Source organism: Pollicipes pollicipes, unplaced genomic scaffold (assembly GCF_011947565.3).
Source record: "Pollicipes pollicipes isolate AB1234 unplaced genomic scaffold, Ppol_2.1 Scaffold_6686;HRSCAF=7923_pilon_pilon_pilon, whole genome shotgun sequence".
Classification (NCBI taxonomy): domain Eukaryota; kingdom Metazoa; phylum Arthropoda; class Thecostraca; order Pollicipedomorpha; family Pollicipedidae; genus Pollicipes; species Pollicipes pollicipes.
In genome coordinates, this window is record NW_023596921.1 from 36314321 (window position 1) to 36331995 (window position 17675).

At 57.6% G+C, this 17675-nt stretch overlaps 1 protein-coding gene and 1 long non-coding RNA gene across 2 annotated transcripts; both read left to right on the forward strand.

The window, feature by feature from the left end:
- The first annotated feature begins 3488 nt into the window (after nucleotides 1-3488).
- Nucleotides 3489-4756, forward strand: LOC119108551 (uncharacterized). Its single transcript, XR_005095308.1, has 3 exons — nucleotides 3489-3575; nucleotides 4192-4289; nucleotides 4698-4756. It is a non-coding gene; the product is annotated as an uncharacterized LOC119108551 (long non-coding RNA).
- A 25-nt stretch (nucleotides 4757-4781) lies between these two features.
- On the forward strand, nucleotides 4782-12393 carry LOC119108250 (uncharacterized). The gene is made up of 10 exons (XM_037231829.1): nucleotides 4782-4854; nucleotides 5163-5349; nucleotides 5986-6143; nucleotides 6622-6856; nucleotides 7586-7684; nucleotides 9002-9071; nucleotides 9946-10014; nucleotides 11291-11429; nucleotides 12022-12073; nucleotides 12300-12393. Exons 1-10 carry the CDS (start codon nucleotides 4845-4847, stop codon nucleotides 12391-12393), a joined length of 1113 nt encoding a protein of 370 aa, XP_037087724.1. The 5' UTR covers nucleotides 4782-4844.
- The last annotated feature ends 5282 nt before the right edge of the window (nucleotides 12394-17675 follow it).

Here is a 17675-nt window from a genome sequence, read left to right on the forward strand (position 1 = left end):
GATATGTAGGGCACTGGTTCTTTGACCAATGCAGCTTTAAACAAAGCTCAAATCAAACCAACCTGTGAAGAACCTACCTGCTCAGGTCTCATACATGCAGTGATTTAACTGGTCTAGGCTGTGCAATGTGATGTTCCAATGTTTATTTGTACATACCAGGCTTCACATACTAAATGAGAGATTACTGATGTCAAAGACATGCCAGACCAAACAGAAATGTCAGCAATTCAATATGTGGCCAAGAATGTCCCATACTTCTTAAGTGGTTGGGAATTCCAAAGCCAGATCAAAGAAGGGGGCCTGTTTCATCAACTACCACTGATTTCTGAAATGAGGGAATGCTTCTTCATATGATTAATCAGTAGTGGTGATACAGTGACACCAGTGTGAGGATACATGGTTGCCAAAAGGGCTCACAATGTTGGATGCAATTTGGTTATAGTAACAGCTTTGAGTTCACCACTGCAGTCAGGATGCATGGAACCTGAACATGGGTCATCACTTGTCCTCTAAACATATCAATTGATAAGTCATCAGCAAGGTTTTGGCAGTGCACCCTCCTGTTGGATCAGTGATTTTATGTGGATGGAAATCTCCACATCAGTGGCATCTAGATGTTTTGAATGGACCAGTCTAAGCATCAACATTCATTAGATCACTTGCATCACATGCTGACTGTTTTATTTCATGTAAGTGAGTGAGATTGTCCCTTGTCCAGAGTGCTGTTCCGGACATGGGATGCACCCTGAACCCTGTGTCTGACACTGAGCTTAGATGGCCACTCTAGCAAACCACGGTACCGGTGGCGCGTGGCGAGCTCGAAACACGGCCTTCAATGGCGATGGAAGCGAGTTTATTGTATCATAATCAATATGCTGCAGTAAGTAAAGTGTTTTTGAAAGTGCTTTTATGGAATGCATAGTGGGTGATAAGCAAAGGCTAGGGTCCAGGTAAATTTCAGCTCAAGAGCATGCTGTATGTATGGCAGCACAGAAATCAAGTGTTTGCAAGCGAATGCTAGTGCTGCAAACATTTGCAATCGCATTGCTCACTTCCAGCCATATGGAACGTGACCGTATCGCGAGAGGTTTGTTTTCTGATGTTCCCTTGGTCACACGTGGTCGAGTACCATCTGGTCACGCCTGGTCACACCTGGTCTGATGTTGAACCACCTCCAGGCCACACCTGGTCTAGTACCATCTGGTCACACCTGATCACACCTAGTCTGATGTTCCCTCCTGGAACCTTATCCGGCCCACTCGTGGTCCAGTGTTTAAGTGAAAGCGCCCCGGCCAATGCAGCCCCAAAGAACGTCCAAGACTCCACGATGGTGGCAAAGCACGTCACAACCGTGTATTCTAGAGTGGAGTCGACAGAGAGGAGATTACGGCACGGTGTCATTTACGCCGTATTATATGCAGTTTAACTTCTTGCTGGGACTGTAACCACTGCTCGATAACTGCCATTCCAGTTAAACCAACATGGCGGCTGACATTTCTAGCTGTGCAGGACCGCTAAGAGATCTTTTCGTGGCGCTCAGTGCCACATCGCGACCACACAGAGCCCTAAACCAGGACCATCTCATCTGGCCAGCGTCCAGTCGCCTTTTGTAGGCCGGCCAAGCCCCATACTGGCCGCTTTCTGGGTTTTGCACCAGCGCTGGTTAATCACAGGCTCGACATTTTTCCGCTGGCCTCGGCGATGCCAATCTGTAGTGTCGGCAGATATTGCGTCATGCTCGAGCCTTGGCCTTCTCAGTAGCACTTCCTCGTCTGTCCACGGCCGGCGACGTGCTATTAGTCATTCCTCGAAGCTGAATTAGTGTTGTGTGGAAAGGGTGGCTGCCCAGGTGACGCCCGAGGGGCGTGGCACACGTAGGGCGCCTGCTGGCAGTCCTAGCGCCGGTATCGCCCGCCAGGCCGGCTGCTGTTCAGGGACCTAAAACAACATTACATCCCAAACACAAGCTCTCTCTGAACAGTTCCTGAACGGATGTGCTGTCTGCGCGTTCACGTGTTGGTCGGCGTTCTCCGCGCCGTGTTGACGTACAGAGTGTCGGTACCGGTGGTCTCGCCCTTGGTCTCCGGATGGCCACGACTCGCGCTCGTATTGGGCGGTGGTCCGTGTCCCCAGTCGTGCAATTGTGCTGTCGGGCATCATTGATTAGCCAGTGGCGAAGCGTGTCTGGACGCTTGGCGAGCCATGCACATGTGATCATGGCCACTTGCCTGATAGACAAATGAGTCAACCTGTTTTTATGCTGTTAATTCACAACACTAGTTGAGGTCATCCTCATATGTCGGCTGCCAGCGAACGTGTCACGTTGCCGGGATGGGCGTTTTGTTTGTCAGGACAAAGGATTAGCTGTGGCGACACGAACATTTGCTTTCTGCTGATTGTTGAAAATCGCCCATGCTTGTTTCCCTGCAATCGGCAAGTCTGCGAAACACTGTTCGATCAGACCAAAGTAATATTTATCAGGCAAATGAGCTTGATAGGCTATGAATGGTCATGACCCTGGACCATGTGCTTCACGCTGAAAGGTAGTTTCCTGGAAGCGATCTAGTTTAATGATGCACTTGTCAACGTTGAAGCGGGAACACACGGCATCAGACGCGGCGGCGTACCAGACTATAAGTTCGGTCTCACCGTATGTTATCATTTAACGTCAAGTGGGGTGAATATGCATAGCAATGCATTGCAACAGTAGTAACACGCTAATCCCATCCAAGGCCTAAATAGTAAATATTTCTGCCAAAATATTTTGACCTAATAAAGTAAGCTTGTTCGCCGCTTTAATCATATGGGCCAGATGTATGTTGGTTTGGTTTGGATGGTTTTGATTCACTCCGATTTGATGCACGAGCCGGAGGTGTTTCGGGAGGTCAGGTCGAGATCACAGAATAGATAATACTGCGATTATCCCTGCGTGCTTCAAAGGGAAAGAAACAGATCTGGAGCGGGCCCTGGGATAATTGAGGCTAGCAAAATGGTTTCCTGAGATTGTGGGAATGTGATCACATTTGAGCCTGACATTCTGATGAGACGGCGTGACACGTGCTGTGGAGCACGTGCTGTCGGCTCACGCGCGAACATCAGCAGCATCTGGCGCGCCGGCAGACCTGCTGCTGTACCGCCGCCCGGTGCGCGTGTACGGGCCGACGATGGCTCGCCGGCCGTCCAGTCGCGGCCCCGATCGACACCTACCTGGACACGCTGGGCCTGTACCGGCTCAAGGTGCCGCCGCAGGAGCCGCTCTTTCCGCATCGTGGCCGAACAGTTGAAGCGCTGCCCCGCATTGTGACGATGTTCTCCTTTTGTGTGCGGTACGGCGGGGTACGCGGAGTGTGGCGCGTGTTGTAATCGCAGCCGGCGTGTGAAGAACGACACGTGAGGAGGGGCTTTTCACAATGGATGACAATTGGTCAGTCACACGAGCAGTGTGCTGAGTCGCGGCCCTCGTTCTCTGAGCACCGGTTACGTGTTTTCAGCTGTGTTTTACGCAAACGGAGTATCCCAAGTTTAAGCGGATGACGTGTCAGCGACTTCTGTTGAAGCAGGAAGAGTATGCTCAGGTAAGATGGCCACCCCTTCCGTCATGAGTACGTTAAGGCCTGCTGTGTATCCATAGTGGTTTCCTGGATGTCGCTGGTGGCCAGAAAGTTGTCTCCGGTTTTGTATTTTGAGTGTCCACTGCTAGTGATACTGTTGGGGGTTTAGGGATAGCATGGGGTATGCAGCTGCCGGTCGATCCATCTGATCTGCGTCTTGGCCTCTGCCCCTTGCATTTGCCGTCCCAGCGGCGATAGTTGCTCTTGTCTTTCAAATAACTGTTTGTGTTTTCTTTCATTCTATTCATCCGAATGTTGTGGGGTGATTCGGTGCGTTGCAGATCATCCTGTCCTTGTTAGTCTGTCTGCGGTGAGCCGAGGTCTAAGTGAGATATTACTGTGGCTGCAGTGTTTTTGGCGTCTGACTGTCAGAGGCCACACCCTCTCCCTCACCGCTTCCTCATCACGCTGCTGCGGTAGGAGACTGGGCCGTGAGCCGCGACCGCCACACATCGTGCCATGTGGATATGTCGTACGCTGCACCGTCTCCCGACCGGAAGCCGGCGCAGGCCATGCTCGGATGGGGTCCAGGGGGTGCCGTGCCGGCCTGGCGCTGACTCTTGTGCTCGGCGGCCGGCAGTACACGTCGGAGCCGATGTCGGAGCACGTGGTGAAGCTGCAGGAGGGCCGCCTGACGGCCGGCCTGGTCGAGATGATGGCGCTGGCTGACATCACCAGGTGCGGCGCTGTGACTTCACGGCCGCTGGGGTGGACACGGTGACATCACGGCCGGTGGGGGAGGGACTTGTGACGTCACAGCCGGTCACTTGGGCCGTCACGGCCGGTGACTTGCTGCCGTCACGACCGGTGGAGGAGTGACTTGGTGACGGCTCGCCGGAGGTGCCCTCTCTCCCTCTAACGTCTCGTCGGATGGGGCTAGGTCAAGCGGGGGCCCGGCCATCGGGACGTGCCCAGCAGGTCATCGACACGGGCGGGAGAGCGGTCGGCACGCGTGTGCGGCCGGTTAGTCACGGCCGCAGCTGTCGGGCCCGACACTGTCGTCACAGTTGTGTCGCCTAGCGGGCGGGGCGAGCCACGGCGCTGGCGTGGGGTGTGACGGCGCGCCGCCCGGCTGTCTGCCGCCAGGTACGACTTCTGGGTGTACAAGGACATCGACCAGCCGCCGACCAATGTGACCAACCGCGGCTTTCAGCCGGTGGGATCCAGGTGGCCGGCGGGGATTCGAGCCACTACGATCTGGTCATCAGCAAACAGGAGGCCACCGACCGAGCCATGGGGCAGTGGTGAGCGCACGCAGGCGGCCGCTGCTGCAGCGGCTGGGCATTGTCTGGGGCAGTGCGGCAGGAGAGCTGCGAGGGCGGTGGATAGTGAGTCGTCGTATGTGTAGAGGCGGGGTAACTCAGTGCCGGAGGAAGCGGGCCTTTTTACCGTCCCTGCTTTCACTGCTTGTGAACCGTTTATCATTCAGATATTCAGGCTCTTCCGAAATATGTACTGTCCTTAGCCTCTTTGGAATGTATTTACTTCAGTTTCAGATCAGGGTTGTGCATTGTGTCCTCGTTTGGCAAGTAACCTTTTTGTTTCGTACAGCGATGCTGTACCACACGCTGTACACATCGGTGTACAATCTCCAAAACGTGGAGCACGCGGTGGACAAGATGCTGTACGACAAGGAGTACGCCCGCACGCGCAAGGAGAGCCTGTGCAGCCAGGATGGCACGCTTGCCGCCATGATCGGCAAGATGGCCGACTCGCCGGAGCACGAGAGCTCGAGCGGGTCAGTGCAGCGGCGGGCTGAGGCGTGGGGCCTGGGGAAGGAGGCGACTGGGAGCGACTGCAGTGTCGTCCCTCCCTGCACCATTATGTCGGCTGTTTAGAGGACCAAAACCTGTAATCGACAGTGTTGTTGCAGGCTGTGTGCTTGCTATCGCAGCCGGCGGATTTACCGCATTAATCACGCCCGCGGTCAGATGCTGGCGGTTCGACAGCATTTGGCTCATTTAAGCTATTTACGACACACTTTCCCAGCAAGCGGTCGCGGCACGCCGCGGCTGCACTGCGTCCGTGTCCATGTATTTTAACGACTTCGTCCTTGGTAATGTTTGAGTACGTCGTGGCCACAGTCTGACGGGGTTTGTGTCTCGGAGTCCGAGCACGTACACCTGATTCCGATTGACAATCCGAGGCTGCTTCGCCTCTTCAGGGATGTGCTTTTCACCAAGGAAGCAGAACTTCAACACGGCAATACCGCGACGGAATCTCTTAACACTAAAAACAGTGGGGCGTCATACAAACCCTCAGCGTACTACAAACTGTGTAAAACAAATTCTACAGATGTAACGCCGCGATACACGCGCCTGCGCGACCCCAGGTGGGCGTGGGGGCCGCCGTGTGACGAGCCGGACCGCCGCAGGAGCGCTGGCCTGTACGCCACCTCCGACGAGGAGCCCTGTGACGTGATGGACATCCTCGACCGCAACATGGTGCCGTTCCCGTACAAGACGGCCAAGGCGCTGGACGGCACGCACTACCGCAACCTGCCGCAGGACGTCTGGACGGAGCTCGTCAAAGGTCAGACGAACGGCCGGCAGGGCCGCTGGCCGGTCGGTGACGGGCCAGGGCTCGTGGCGCGGTCACCGGGGATGGCTCGCGCCCTGTGGCACGCAGTGCGAGATCTGCGAGTTCGACAGATGCTCGGACTGCATGGGGACTGTCTGTTCTGACTGACTGGCTGGACTGACCTCGCCTGTTTGAGATTGTCGGTCGGTCCTCGGTTTTGTGCCGTGGAGAATCTGCTGCCTTTCTACTGATGTGATCACTATAAACCTGTTCATCAGCGGTAATGGCTGGTCGGCTCAAGCTATCCTTTCCGCTGCCCAGCTCGGAGTGATCAGATGTCGCGAACTTTAACATGAGTGCAATCCACTCCCATGTTGAGTGCGCGGACGTCGGCGCCGGGAAGTGCCGTCGGGCGTGACTGACCGCAGTCCGGCGGCGGTCGTGACGCCGTCTGACCTCCCCCCTCCCCCCTCCCTGCGCTGTCCCCCAGAGCGGCGGCGCGAGCAGCAGCGGCCCGACTGTAACGGCTTCCTGGCGGGCATCAAGTGCCTGGTGGAGCTGGGGCCGGTGCTGGGCGCCGCCGAGCTGTCGCAGCTGGAGTCGGAGGCGCGGCCCGAGCACCGCCACCTCTCCGAGACGGGCTCCAACCTGTACGTGGCGCACATCCAGGAGATGGCGCCCAACCAGGGGCCCGTCTGCTGCTACGTCGAGCCGCTCGGCAAAAAGTACGTCACGCGCCGGGTGGTGGAGCTGAGGCGCCAAGTGGGCAAGGCGATCGTGGGCGCGGGGGACCTTTTGGCCTACGCATGGTTGGCGTTGCACCTGACAGCCTTGCGGATCACCGGGCAGACTGTTCCGTTTGACCGTCGCTTCCCGTCGCTGAGATTTATCCGCAGTCGTGCGTGTATGAGGCCGTGTACCGTGTCCTGCTCTCCGGCCGTGAGGCCGCGTGCCGTGTCTGTTTGGACTCGCGTTGGCATGTTACGTGATCATCCATGCGTGCCGTGATGGCCATGTAGCATTGATCAAAACGTTCGCGAAGTGGTTGTTCGCCAAGACGATGTCGCACATGTGCTGGGCCTCCTTCAGATTGTTTCTTTATAGAGTTGTCCTGGTGCCCGCCGACCGCATTGCCGCCACGCTTCAGCAACATCATTTCATGGATGGTTGGGAGCGCGGGAGTATACTTTCCTACTCATTTGGGTGGATCTCAGCCCCTTCCTTAACTTTGGGAAGGAATTGGGTCAAATCCGGGAAGGAAACTGGTGTAAATTTTGGGGGTAGGTTTGGTTAACTTTTACTGTTCACCCCCTCCCCCCTCGCAACTCATCTTGCGAAACTACACCCGTGCATTAGCGTGCCGGCCGCCCAGCGCCTGCTGCGAGCCACCCTCCCGTGTTGTTCCGTGCAAACGTGTGGCGGCCGGTGTGTGACCTGTGGGCGGCCGTTTGCAGGCTGACCGTGCCGTACGACAGTCTGCGGCCGCTCTGTTCCACACCGGTTGCCGTGCCCGGTGTCGCCGTCGCCGGCGGGAGCGCGCGCCAGAACTCCCGGTATGTGGGCCGACCCCATCCCGCCGACCCGCCTGACAGTGGCAGTCCGGCTCCCTTGCAATGCCCTGAGTACCATGTATGTCTTTTTCTGGACATTGTCAAACTGTTAAGGCGACTGATTAATGATTTCGTCCATTAGCAGTTCATGCATGGTGTGTGCATTGCTTCGTGAGTAATGTATGCACTGTGACGTTCACCATTATTGCATGGTTCAGTCGTAAGTATAGTCGTGTTTTGCTTTTTTACTCAATTATTACACAGTCAATTCATATCCCTTGTATTTGTGTATGCAATATTTATTCGTGACTCCTCATACATTCAGTGGTGTCTGGATGATTTCCATACCTTATTTATTTATCATTTATCAATCACTTACTTTTTTCAGTCATTCCTATTCGTTCCATTCATTCGTCATCCATTCATTCATACATCCATTCATTCATTCACTTCACTCACCCACCCATTCATCCATCCATCGAAAGAACTCTGGCGGGTTAACATATGGGGTCCCCGGCCATAGCGTTTAGAGCCTTGTGTGCGAATGGGAAGAATTCGTTCCAAGCACCTGCAAAGCAATGAAGGGCAAGCTGGAAGACTCCTTGCGCTCGAATTGCCCCGCAAGTGGATATATGGAGCCCCCGGTAACAGCCAAGGGCCGTGGGATAGCTCGTAATGAGTCTTGATATTTGCAATCACCACCCGCTCACTCAGCGAATTATTATTTTTGTCTACTCATGGATCTTTTACTTTCGCTTGCGACTGATCTAGGCCGCCGGGGGGCCCAAAGGCGTACAATTGTGTTGCGTTTCGTGTTAAAAAAGCTGCGTCTGTGCAGCAGACCATAGATCCATTCTGGTCTAAGGAAGGGAGGCATGGCTCCGTGCCCCCCCCCCCCCCCTCGCTTTGGACCTGCCACTTGTGATGATGAGTTTTGTGCTGAATATAACGAACATGAGTTTGCTGGGAGGCACTGGTTAAAATACATGTAAATCACTGGGGTACATTATGAGAATGCTGGACGTTTTAAGGTAATTCAACCAGTACCTTCCGGCATGTTGGAAGGTCAGTCATTTTCCGCATAGGAACCCACAATCCCGAAAAATCAATAGTTTGAGGCATTTCTCGCCGGTGTGAAGTAACGCTGCACCTTTCATTCGCCCATCAGGCGGTAGATTTTCGGGCTGCATCTGGTACCATTGAGCCACCTCATACTTGCTCCGGTCGCGACTCGACGTGGCCGCGGTATGTTGCGTGTCCTGTGTGTCGTTGTGTGACCACGTGACTATGACCGCCAGGCCGCCGCCGTTCCCGGCACAGCACGTCCGAGCGCTCCTCGTGCGGCGAGCGTCACCTCTCGCACACCGACTCTTCGTGCAGCACACCCCAGGTGAGAGGCGCCGGCCGCCGCACAGCCGCCGGTGAACGGGCGGCGCCGGCCGGTCCAGCCCTGTGAACAGGCACACTCTGCCTGGGAATGTGGCGTCGGGCCATGTGCTGTGTGCGGCAGAATAGAGAACAGTCCTGCCGTGGCCGCCTACGTCTGCGCACACCCGCGCGGCAGTGCTGTGTGCAGGACGGCTGGGCGCAGGGCGGCGCGTCTACGGCGTCCGTTGCGCGCGGCATGGGACCTCTGATGTCTGTTGTGTGCGGTGCAGAGCCTCAGATCGGTGGCCGCTGCGATAGGGATAAGATCTCCCAGCTTTGCACAACATATCTGGGCGGTACCTGCGGTGGGCGGGTTGGGGCCCCTGAACGATACCCACCACGTGCAGGATGAGATACCCCGGCTATGGCTTCTGTGTGCGGCAGAGCACCTCTGAGCGATGTCCCCTGTGTGTGATGCTGAAGCGCCACAGCGGGCCGGCTGCGCTCTGGACGGCACCTCTGAGCGGCGTGTCCTAACACGGAGCACCTCTCGCCAGGAGGTGTGCTGGTCACACGGTGCGGGAGATGTGCTGCTCACATGTTGCGGGAGATGTGCTGGTCACACGGAGCCGGGAGATGTGCTGGTCACACCGGGATTGGCGGGGAGATGTGCTGGTCACACGGGGCGGGAGATGTGCTGGTCACACGGGGCGGGAGATGTGCTTGTTCACACGAGGCGGGAGATATGCTGGTCAACACGGGGCGCCTCCCGCCAGGACATGTGCTGGTCGACACCGAGTTACATGATGAGCGAGCCGCCGGCCGGCATCATGTCGCCGGTGGCGCTGGCGCCGGCCCACTGTGAGCCCTCACTCGCCCAGTCCCCGCTCGTCCAGATGGGCTCGCCCACCGCCGCTCAGCCCTACGGCATGCACCTTGTGGGCTCGCCCATCTTCTCACAGCAGGTGTGTTCAGTAACGCGCTCAGGGAGGCGGCTGTCGCCGGAGCCAGACGATTTTGGTGGAAGGGAAGCCTTGCGGATGCTTTGACGACCGATGTTTTGGACAGACTTCGCGTAGGCTGGACAAGGTACCACCCCTGTATTTCACATGAATAGCCGTATTCGTGTGCGAGAGTATTGAAAGACCTCTTGGTTTACGGTCGAGTGCTATTTTATTCTTTATGAGCATGTGTTTTAGGTATTTTCGGTTGCAAATTGAATGGGATAGCTGCAGCAGCAATTACAGAATACCCTTCAGACGCGTCTCACTCCGGAGCGTACGCCCGTTGTATCCCCACCGGGGAGCACGAGCGGCCTTGTAGTCGTCGCCGTCTGACGTGATTCCGTGCCGTGTCGGCCAGTTTCTGCCGCCGGGCGCCGGGCTCGGTCTGGAGCAGCGGCTGCACTCGCTGGCGCTGGCCGGCTCGCGCGGCTCCGAGACGCCGCCCGTGGCGCCGGTCATCATGAGCCCGTCCGTTCACGGCGCCGCGCCGGGCGCAGTTCGGCGCCGCCGACCCGGCCGAGCTGATGTACCCGCCGGCCGGTGGCTGGCACCTGGTGCCGGGCCCCGGCGGCGGGCCGCCGCTCGTGCTCTCGCCCGGCACGCCGCCCGTGCCGCTGGCCGTCAGCAGCCCCCAGTCGCCGTACGCGCCGGCGGCGGGTCAGCCGTACGGCCCGCCGCCGCCGCCTCCTCCGCCGCCGCCACAGCAGCAGCAGCCGCAGCAGCCGCAGCAGCCGCAGCAGTACTACGCCGGCTACGCCATGCCCGGTCCTTACGAGGTGCGTGGTGACGTCGGTGTGTTTCCAGCCGGGTGTGGCGCGTGGAGGCGTGCCGCGCGCGTGCCCTTTGCCTACACTGGGCTGGCTCGGACGGAAAAGTTTGCGCTGTGTCGGCGGTCGGGGTTTGGGGCGCACGGTGGGCCCACCGACAGATGGTGCGGGTGGTCGGCCGGTGTGCGCGTCACGCGCTGACGGGGCTCCGCCGCGTGTCTGCCGTCGGCTGGCACGGACGTCTGACCAGCCCGAGTTGATTGCAGTTGCAGTTGCAGTGGCGGCGGCAGCAACAGCTCGTGCACCGCCTCCCGTGCGTGACTGCGTCCGCCTGCTTGTGCAAATGCCTGACCACATCCATCGTACCCCTGCAGCAACAGCAGCAGCAACACCACCAGCAGCAGCACCAGCAGCAGCAGCGGATGGGGCGCGGCGCGCCGACCTGCCCGACCGCCATGTACCCGCTGGAGGTGATGCCGCCGGCGCCGGTGTTCGCCGTGGCCGAGTCGCCGGACCCCGGTGGCTTCTACAGCCCCGGCTCGGCCGAGGAGTCCGGCTACCGCTCCCGCAACGCCTCTCACTCGTCCAACAACTCCGGGGACGGCTCGGGTGAGTGGCCGCGTGCGCCGGGGTGACAGACAGCGGCCACGCTGGTGTGCGCTGTGTCGGTGGAGCCGTCGGACTTAATGGTCCCCAGCCGGGGGCAATGCGCTGCGTGGAATTAGTGTGAAAGACGTACTGGTGTACGTGCAGTGCGTGCCTGTTACCTGCTGGTCGTACCGTGTCACGTATGTTCTTGGATGCTGCGCCACAGGGCACCCGTGCGTTTTTCTCGATAATTCATGGGAGTGCGTAATGGGGGTATGTATGCGCTGGTAGACTGCTGTGGACGCGTGGCCGATGTGTGTCTGTGATCTGTTGGCGTGGCCGGTGTGTGCCCTTGACCTGTTGACGTGGCCGGTCTGTGCCCTTGACCTGTCGACGCGCCTGGCGTGTGTCTGTGACCTGTTGGCGTGGCCAGTGTGTGCCCTTGACCTGTTGATGTGGCCAGTGTGTGCCCTTGACCTGTTGATGTGGCCAGTGTGTGCCCTTGACCTGTTGGTGTGGCCGGTGTGTGCTCTTGACCTGTTTGACGTGGCCGGTCTGTGCTCTTGACCTGTTGGCGGGCCCGGCTGACCGACGCCTTTGACGTCTGCCGCAGTCGGCGACGTCAACTCGCCGCACGTCCGCAACGGGGCGCCGCGCCGCTGGCCGTCCCGCCGCGCGTCCGACGAAGGCAGCCGCAGCCGCCGCGCAACCTGCCGCCGCGGCTCAGCAAGTACTCCGGCCCGCCCGCCGCAGCCGCTGCCGCAGCCGCGGCCTCCCGCCGCCGCCGCCGCCGGCCGCGCCGCTGCTGTACGCCATGGCGCCGCCCTTCTTCTACCCGGCAGGCGCGGCCGAGCCTGGCGGCCAACGGCTGCTGCTGGCCGACAATGGCAGCTACTACCTGGCACCGCCGGCCGGGCCGCCGCCGCCGAGCGCCGGCTATTTCTACCTGCCGCCGCAGTACCCGTACCCGGGCTCCGGCCAGTAGGCGCGCGCCGCGCGCCGCCCGCCGCCGCCGCCCGCGCCCGCTTACGGCGGCTGCCTCCCCATCGGCCGATAAGGCCACATCATGTTATTCTTTTTAGGTGGTTTTGGGTGCGCGTATGAGGGACACATGGATCATGAGGTCAGAGCTTACTGTCGCGGCCGGCGTGGTTAGAATTCGACTCAGGTGCCTGTGCTGTTGTGTGCGCAGGCGCGCGCGCGGTCCCCGCCAGGGCTCGCGTCTCCGCTGCCCGCGCCGTCTCGGCCGCCGTTTTAGGGGTAGCTGAGCTCGGCGACAACTGCCACTGCCTTGTAGTTGACGGCGACCTGCCCCGTTCGTCCCGCGTTTGCCGATGTGCTGTGTGCTTCGCGGAGATTTGCGGGCTCATGCAGGTGCAGTTTTAGTGTGCCACTGTGTCTGAAGGTGAGGGACGAAATTGAGTCGCCCGACCCAGTTAAAGTAAACCGGGGGAACACGTTAAAATTTCGCCGTCGTTACCAATATTTTACAGGACTGCTTGAATGAGTTTTAAAAAGCTTCCGGCCCAAATCGCGGATCCCATGCATTTTACGCCGGTTTCTGACGCTTTTTAGCCCGTCAGTATTGGACCACTAGGGAAGCACTAACCCACAATCAAGCATGAACGGAGCGTGGTGTGAGCCGTCCGGCCGTGCACCGCTTTGGCTGACCGCGGCGGCCGACTCCCCTGGCCGCCGCTCACCCAGCCGCCGGCGCCGCGTCTGTCGGCGACCCCTCTGGCCTGGCTCGCGGTGCCCGGTGTCCGATCATGTGGGCTGATTGCTGGCGCGCCACCCGCCTCGCTCCCTGTGGCGGCTTGCTCGGCCGCCCTGCAGGCGGACGTGGTGCCTTACCGGCGCACAGCGGGGCATGTCCAGCGTGGCCCGCTGTGGTCCCGGCGCTGCGGGGTGCGCGGCCAACCAGGCGGCACGCGCAGCTGGTTCTCTTCTTACGTCTCGATCATTTTAGATGATGGTATTTTCCCGTGTTTCACGTCCGTGGGATTTCGCGGAGTCCAATTTGGCTTCCGGCTTGTTGAGACCGCCTCCGCTGGGCCGCGGTGGAAGCTGTGTGGCCCTGCTCAAATAGTGCTCCTCTTTGCAGAAGTAGCGGTATTTTGACAAGTGTCTCATTGTCTGGCTTGCTCGGACGTTGGGGCCGCATCCCACTTCCTGTCCCTCCGGCGAGAGGTGTCCCCCCGCCTGTCCCCACATCAGTGAGCTCACCCAGCGCCGAGCCGCGCGGAAACGTCCACGCACCCACAGCAATCCTGCCGTAGAAGTGACTGGTCTGACCGTCCGGGTGTCCGGCTGGTCACACTTCCGTGACGGTGTAGCCCAGCCCCATGTAAGGTGTCTGCATTCAAGCCTCCTCCCCGGGGGCGTTCCGCGGCGCACGCCATCTGTTGCCGACCGGTGACATTGGATTGGGCCTTTTGTCGCGCGCGCGCGCGCGCGTGTGTGTTAGCTTGTGGTGGCTCACGTTCAGCCAAGTATGTTTGCTATGATCTGGTGGGGCTGTCGGCGGGCGCACTGCCCGTCCCGCAATCAATCAAATGACGCGGCTGGCGGCCGGTCTGAGGGGTCCCAGGCGGCCGGTTCACGGGGTCCCAGGCGGCTGGCGGCCGGTCTGTGGGTCCCAGGCGGCCGGTTCACGGGGTCCCAGGCGGCTGGTGGTCGGTCCGTGGGGTCCCAGGCGGCCGTGGTCGGTTCGTGGGGTCCCAGGCGGCTGGCGGCCGGTCCGTGGGGGTCCCAGGCGGCCGGCGGTCGGTCCGTGGGGCCCGGCGGCCGGCCCCTGTGGTCACAGGCGGCTGGCGGGATCCGCGGAGGCGGCTGCTGGCTGGACTCGCGCGGAGACGGGTCCTCGCTGCGCTGTGTGCAGCCTACCTCAGCGGGGGGATGGGGTGGGGGAGGGGGTGAGCGTGTGCGGGACGCCCGGGTGGCAGGAGCGGGGTGTTGGTCGTGATCTTTCTGCGGCCGGTACATCGCAGTGGCTCGTCGCACACGTTTTTGTCCAGTTCGCTCCGCACGACGTTTGGGTATTTCCGAGACTGTGTCGTTCCTTTGTTTTTTTTTTGTAGTTCTTTAGAGGAAGCATTTATGTTTCGTCCGTGGGCGTGTCTGTGTATATATTCGTATCCCGCTTGGCGTTAAGCCCAGCGCCGTACTTTATCGGCGAACCTTTGCGTGACGTCACTGGGTGTCGGTGGTTGTGTTGCGGCCGTGTGGCTGGGTGCGGGTGACGAGGCGGCTGTGGTTTGTGAGCGGATTGGTCGTGATGTCAGGCTGTAGTGGGGACGTGCTGGTGGGGCGGGATCGACTGGCGCGCGCGGGTGGCGCCTCTGTCGCCGCCCGGCCATCCTGTCAGCGCCGCAATAAAGAACCATGTTTTCTACTGTGGCGTTCGCTATATGTGGTCGCGGCGCGTGACTGGACGGAAGGCGCGAGCGTGACGTCACTTCGCCACAAACTTTCGAAAAGATCAAATGAGTCATCAACTGATGAAAAATGCGAGTCAGTGGATCAGCTTCGTTGCCTTACTCAAGTCAAACCTAGCAATGAACGCCAGGAGCGGATGAGAACCAAAGGAATAGTAGTCACTGTAGATAACTTGGTGGGCCACTAGACATCCGACCAATGCGGCCAGCGTCGGGTCGGGTCGGGTGGGGTCACGTCCCTGAGATCGCCCAGTTGCAACTTGTCAGGGACATACAAACTTTCAACGCATCGTTCAACTGTAATAGCTCTGTTCGGTGCTGGAACACATTCTTCGACAATAAGCTATGTGTGGCAGGCACTGATCCCAGAGCCATCCTTGCCAAATATTTGATTGAGGTTATCTCGCAAAACCGGGTCACGAGCCGACGGAAATGTGCAAAGTCCCGAGCAGGGGCGCTGCAACTGAGGCGTGGATGGCCGTCAGCTGACGTTACGCTCATGTGTGCGGCAGGCTGGCACTCAGCCGGTTCCGTGCCCGACCAACGCTTTCGCCTTAGCGCGCGGGATGTTCACTGCCATCAGAACAGACGGGAGAGGGGGGGGGGGGGGTCAAATTACTTGCGCGTCCGTTAACCCGGCACGAACACAACGGTCTGACTAGAGATAACTCAATGTCAATACTGACGCCGAGGGGTGTGCAGCACAGGCCAAGAAAAGATCCAACAGTGGGAAATGTTGCACATCGAAGGCGCGATATAGCCTAGGATCCAGCGCATTTAAGCCACAAAAAAGATTACAGTATTGGAGCACCCAATTGCTGTGAGAGCACCATGCTGACGAGGAAAACATCAACGGCATCCGTCGATTGGCGCTCATTACGGTGTCCAGGGTGAGACAGTGAGGCAATTTAGGGCCGTGTTACCACACAATCAGCGCGTGATGTTCGTTTTCACACCAGGCACCGCGGCATAAGTTGACGACCTGCCACTCTCGGTATTCCTCAGCTCGACTGGACTGTGGTCTGCATATTTGTAACATAACACTGGTTTCCAAGCGTAACATTGCTCACCTGTAAACATGTGCTCACGATGGCGTAGTGATGCCGTGAAATTAGCACGGGCAACCGGCTGCGGATTGGCGACAACCAGGGAATAATGCTACAAACTATCGCAGGCCTGTTCGAGTGAGTTACGACGAAGTCGTGCGCCGGATGCAGGCTAAGCAAGTCAGTTCTTCGCAGAGCCCGTACCCGGATGTTGTCCGTCAGTCGAGACATACGACTCGCCACGGAGCAGCGTTGGTCGGACCTGCAATCTTCGCATCGCTCTTCCCGCCGTCTCATCCTTCTTTGACATCATATGGTTTGATTTTTCCGGTTGAGAATATTGGAAGGAGCCCAAGCCAGCGTTGGGGGGAGGGAGGGGAGGGGCAACTCAACATTAGGGGCATACGGCCCCACAAATGGATACTTCTTTGTATATACCTAAAAAGTGGCATCACGAAGGAGGTAAAGGTTAACGGCGCATCTGAGACGTATTTTTCGTGCGCAGGTTATTGCCTTGAATGACCTGAATTCGCTTGAGACCAAGGCTTTCATTGAGGCCGTCGATGTGCAGGGCGTGGAATGTCCGGGTTCCTGGAGACGCCACGTCGGGACATGATCTAGATTGAAGCAAAACATGGCAATGCCTGTAGAGAAGGTTTCTGTTCATACGCTGAAGCCTGTGACTAGTGAGGACAGTTTGAATAAAGAAGCGTCCTATCTGCTGTCGTTTGAGGTTAGTCCAGATTATGTTACATATATACCAAAATGTCTTAGACACATACCACATGGTGATTTAGTTAATAGCCAGCCTTCAGTGTGGGGCAGACACTTCACAATATTCTCATGGTACCCAGGCCATGATGTGTCTTGTGACTTTTCAGACCTGAAACCAGGAAATCTGTTAGGTGCTTGTGCTGACCTGACATGATCTTGCAGTTTAAAATTGACCAAAGTATGATTAATTCTAAAAAGATGTTTAAAGATAAAAACTCACAATGTGATCAGCAACACAACTATATCTTAAGTGGTCTGCCAACTGGCATGCAGCACTTCAATCAGAATCATGGGTGTACACTAGGGTGTAACCACTGGAGGTTGGAGACATTCACTCACCCCCATTTTTGTGGAATTGGTTTTTTGTTACCCTTCATGACTCTAGGCCTGACTTTATGAAATTGTCTGATGCTGAACATGCACATCATAATAGTAGCATCCAGCAGTGTTGTGACCACAATTGCAGCACAGGCATGCAGTAAATTGGAGAGCTCTGAGTGTGGCACATGGTTGGTACCAGTTTCAGGACAGCAAGAGGCAGTGTTTCAGGAAATCATGATCTGTCAAAGATAGTCACAGTTAAAAATGCTCAAAATATTTTTGCATTGAAATAATTTGAAAATTCAGCACAATTTAACTCAGCCTGATTTTGGTGCAGGTAAGGGTAAAATTCAGTACACTTATGCTGAGTCAGTGTTATGTGCAGTGGATGCATTTTTGGAGACTGGATTGTAGAATGCAGTTCTTTCATGCCTCAAAATTCACAGATGTAGTTGTGCAGGGTGTGGACAACTGACAACTCATGGGTGTGCGCAACTGATTCCACCTTAAAGTCTGTTGGTTCAGAAAATATATAAGTAGTGAAAAAAGTAAGGAAAGTAAAAGAGAAAAGGAAATCTCAGTAAGCATCAGTAAGCAAGCAAGCAAAGAGCAGGAAGCAGGTAAAGGAAGTAAGTAAGTATGCAAGTAAGCCCAAAGCAAGCAAGCAAGAGAAAAGCAGAATCAGTGAG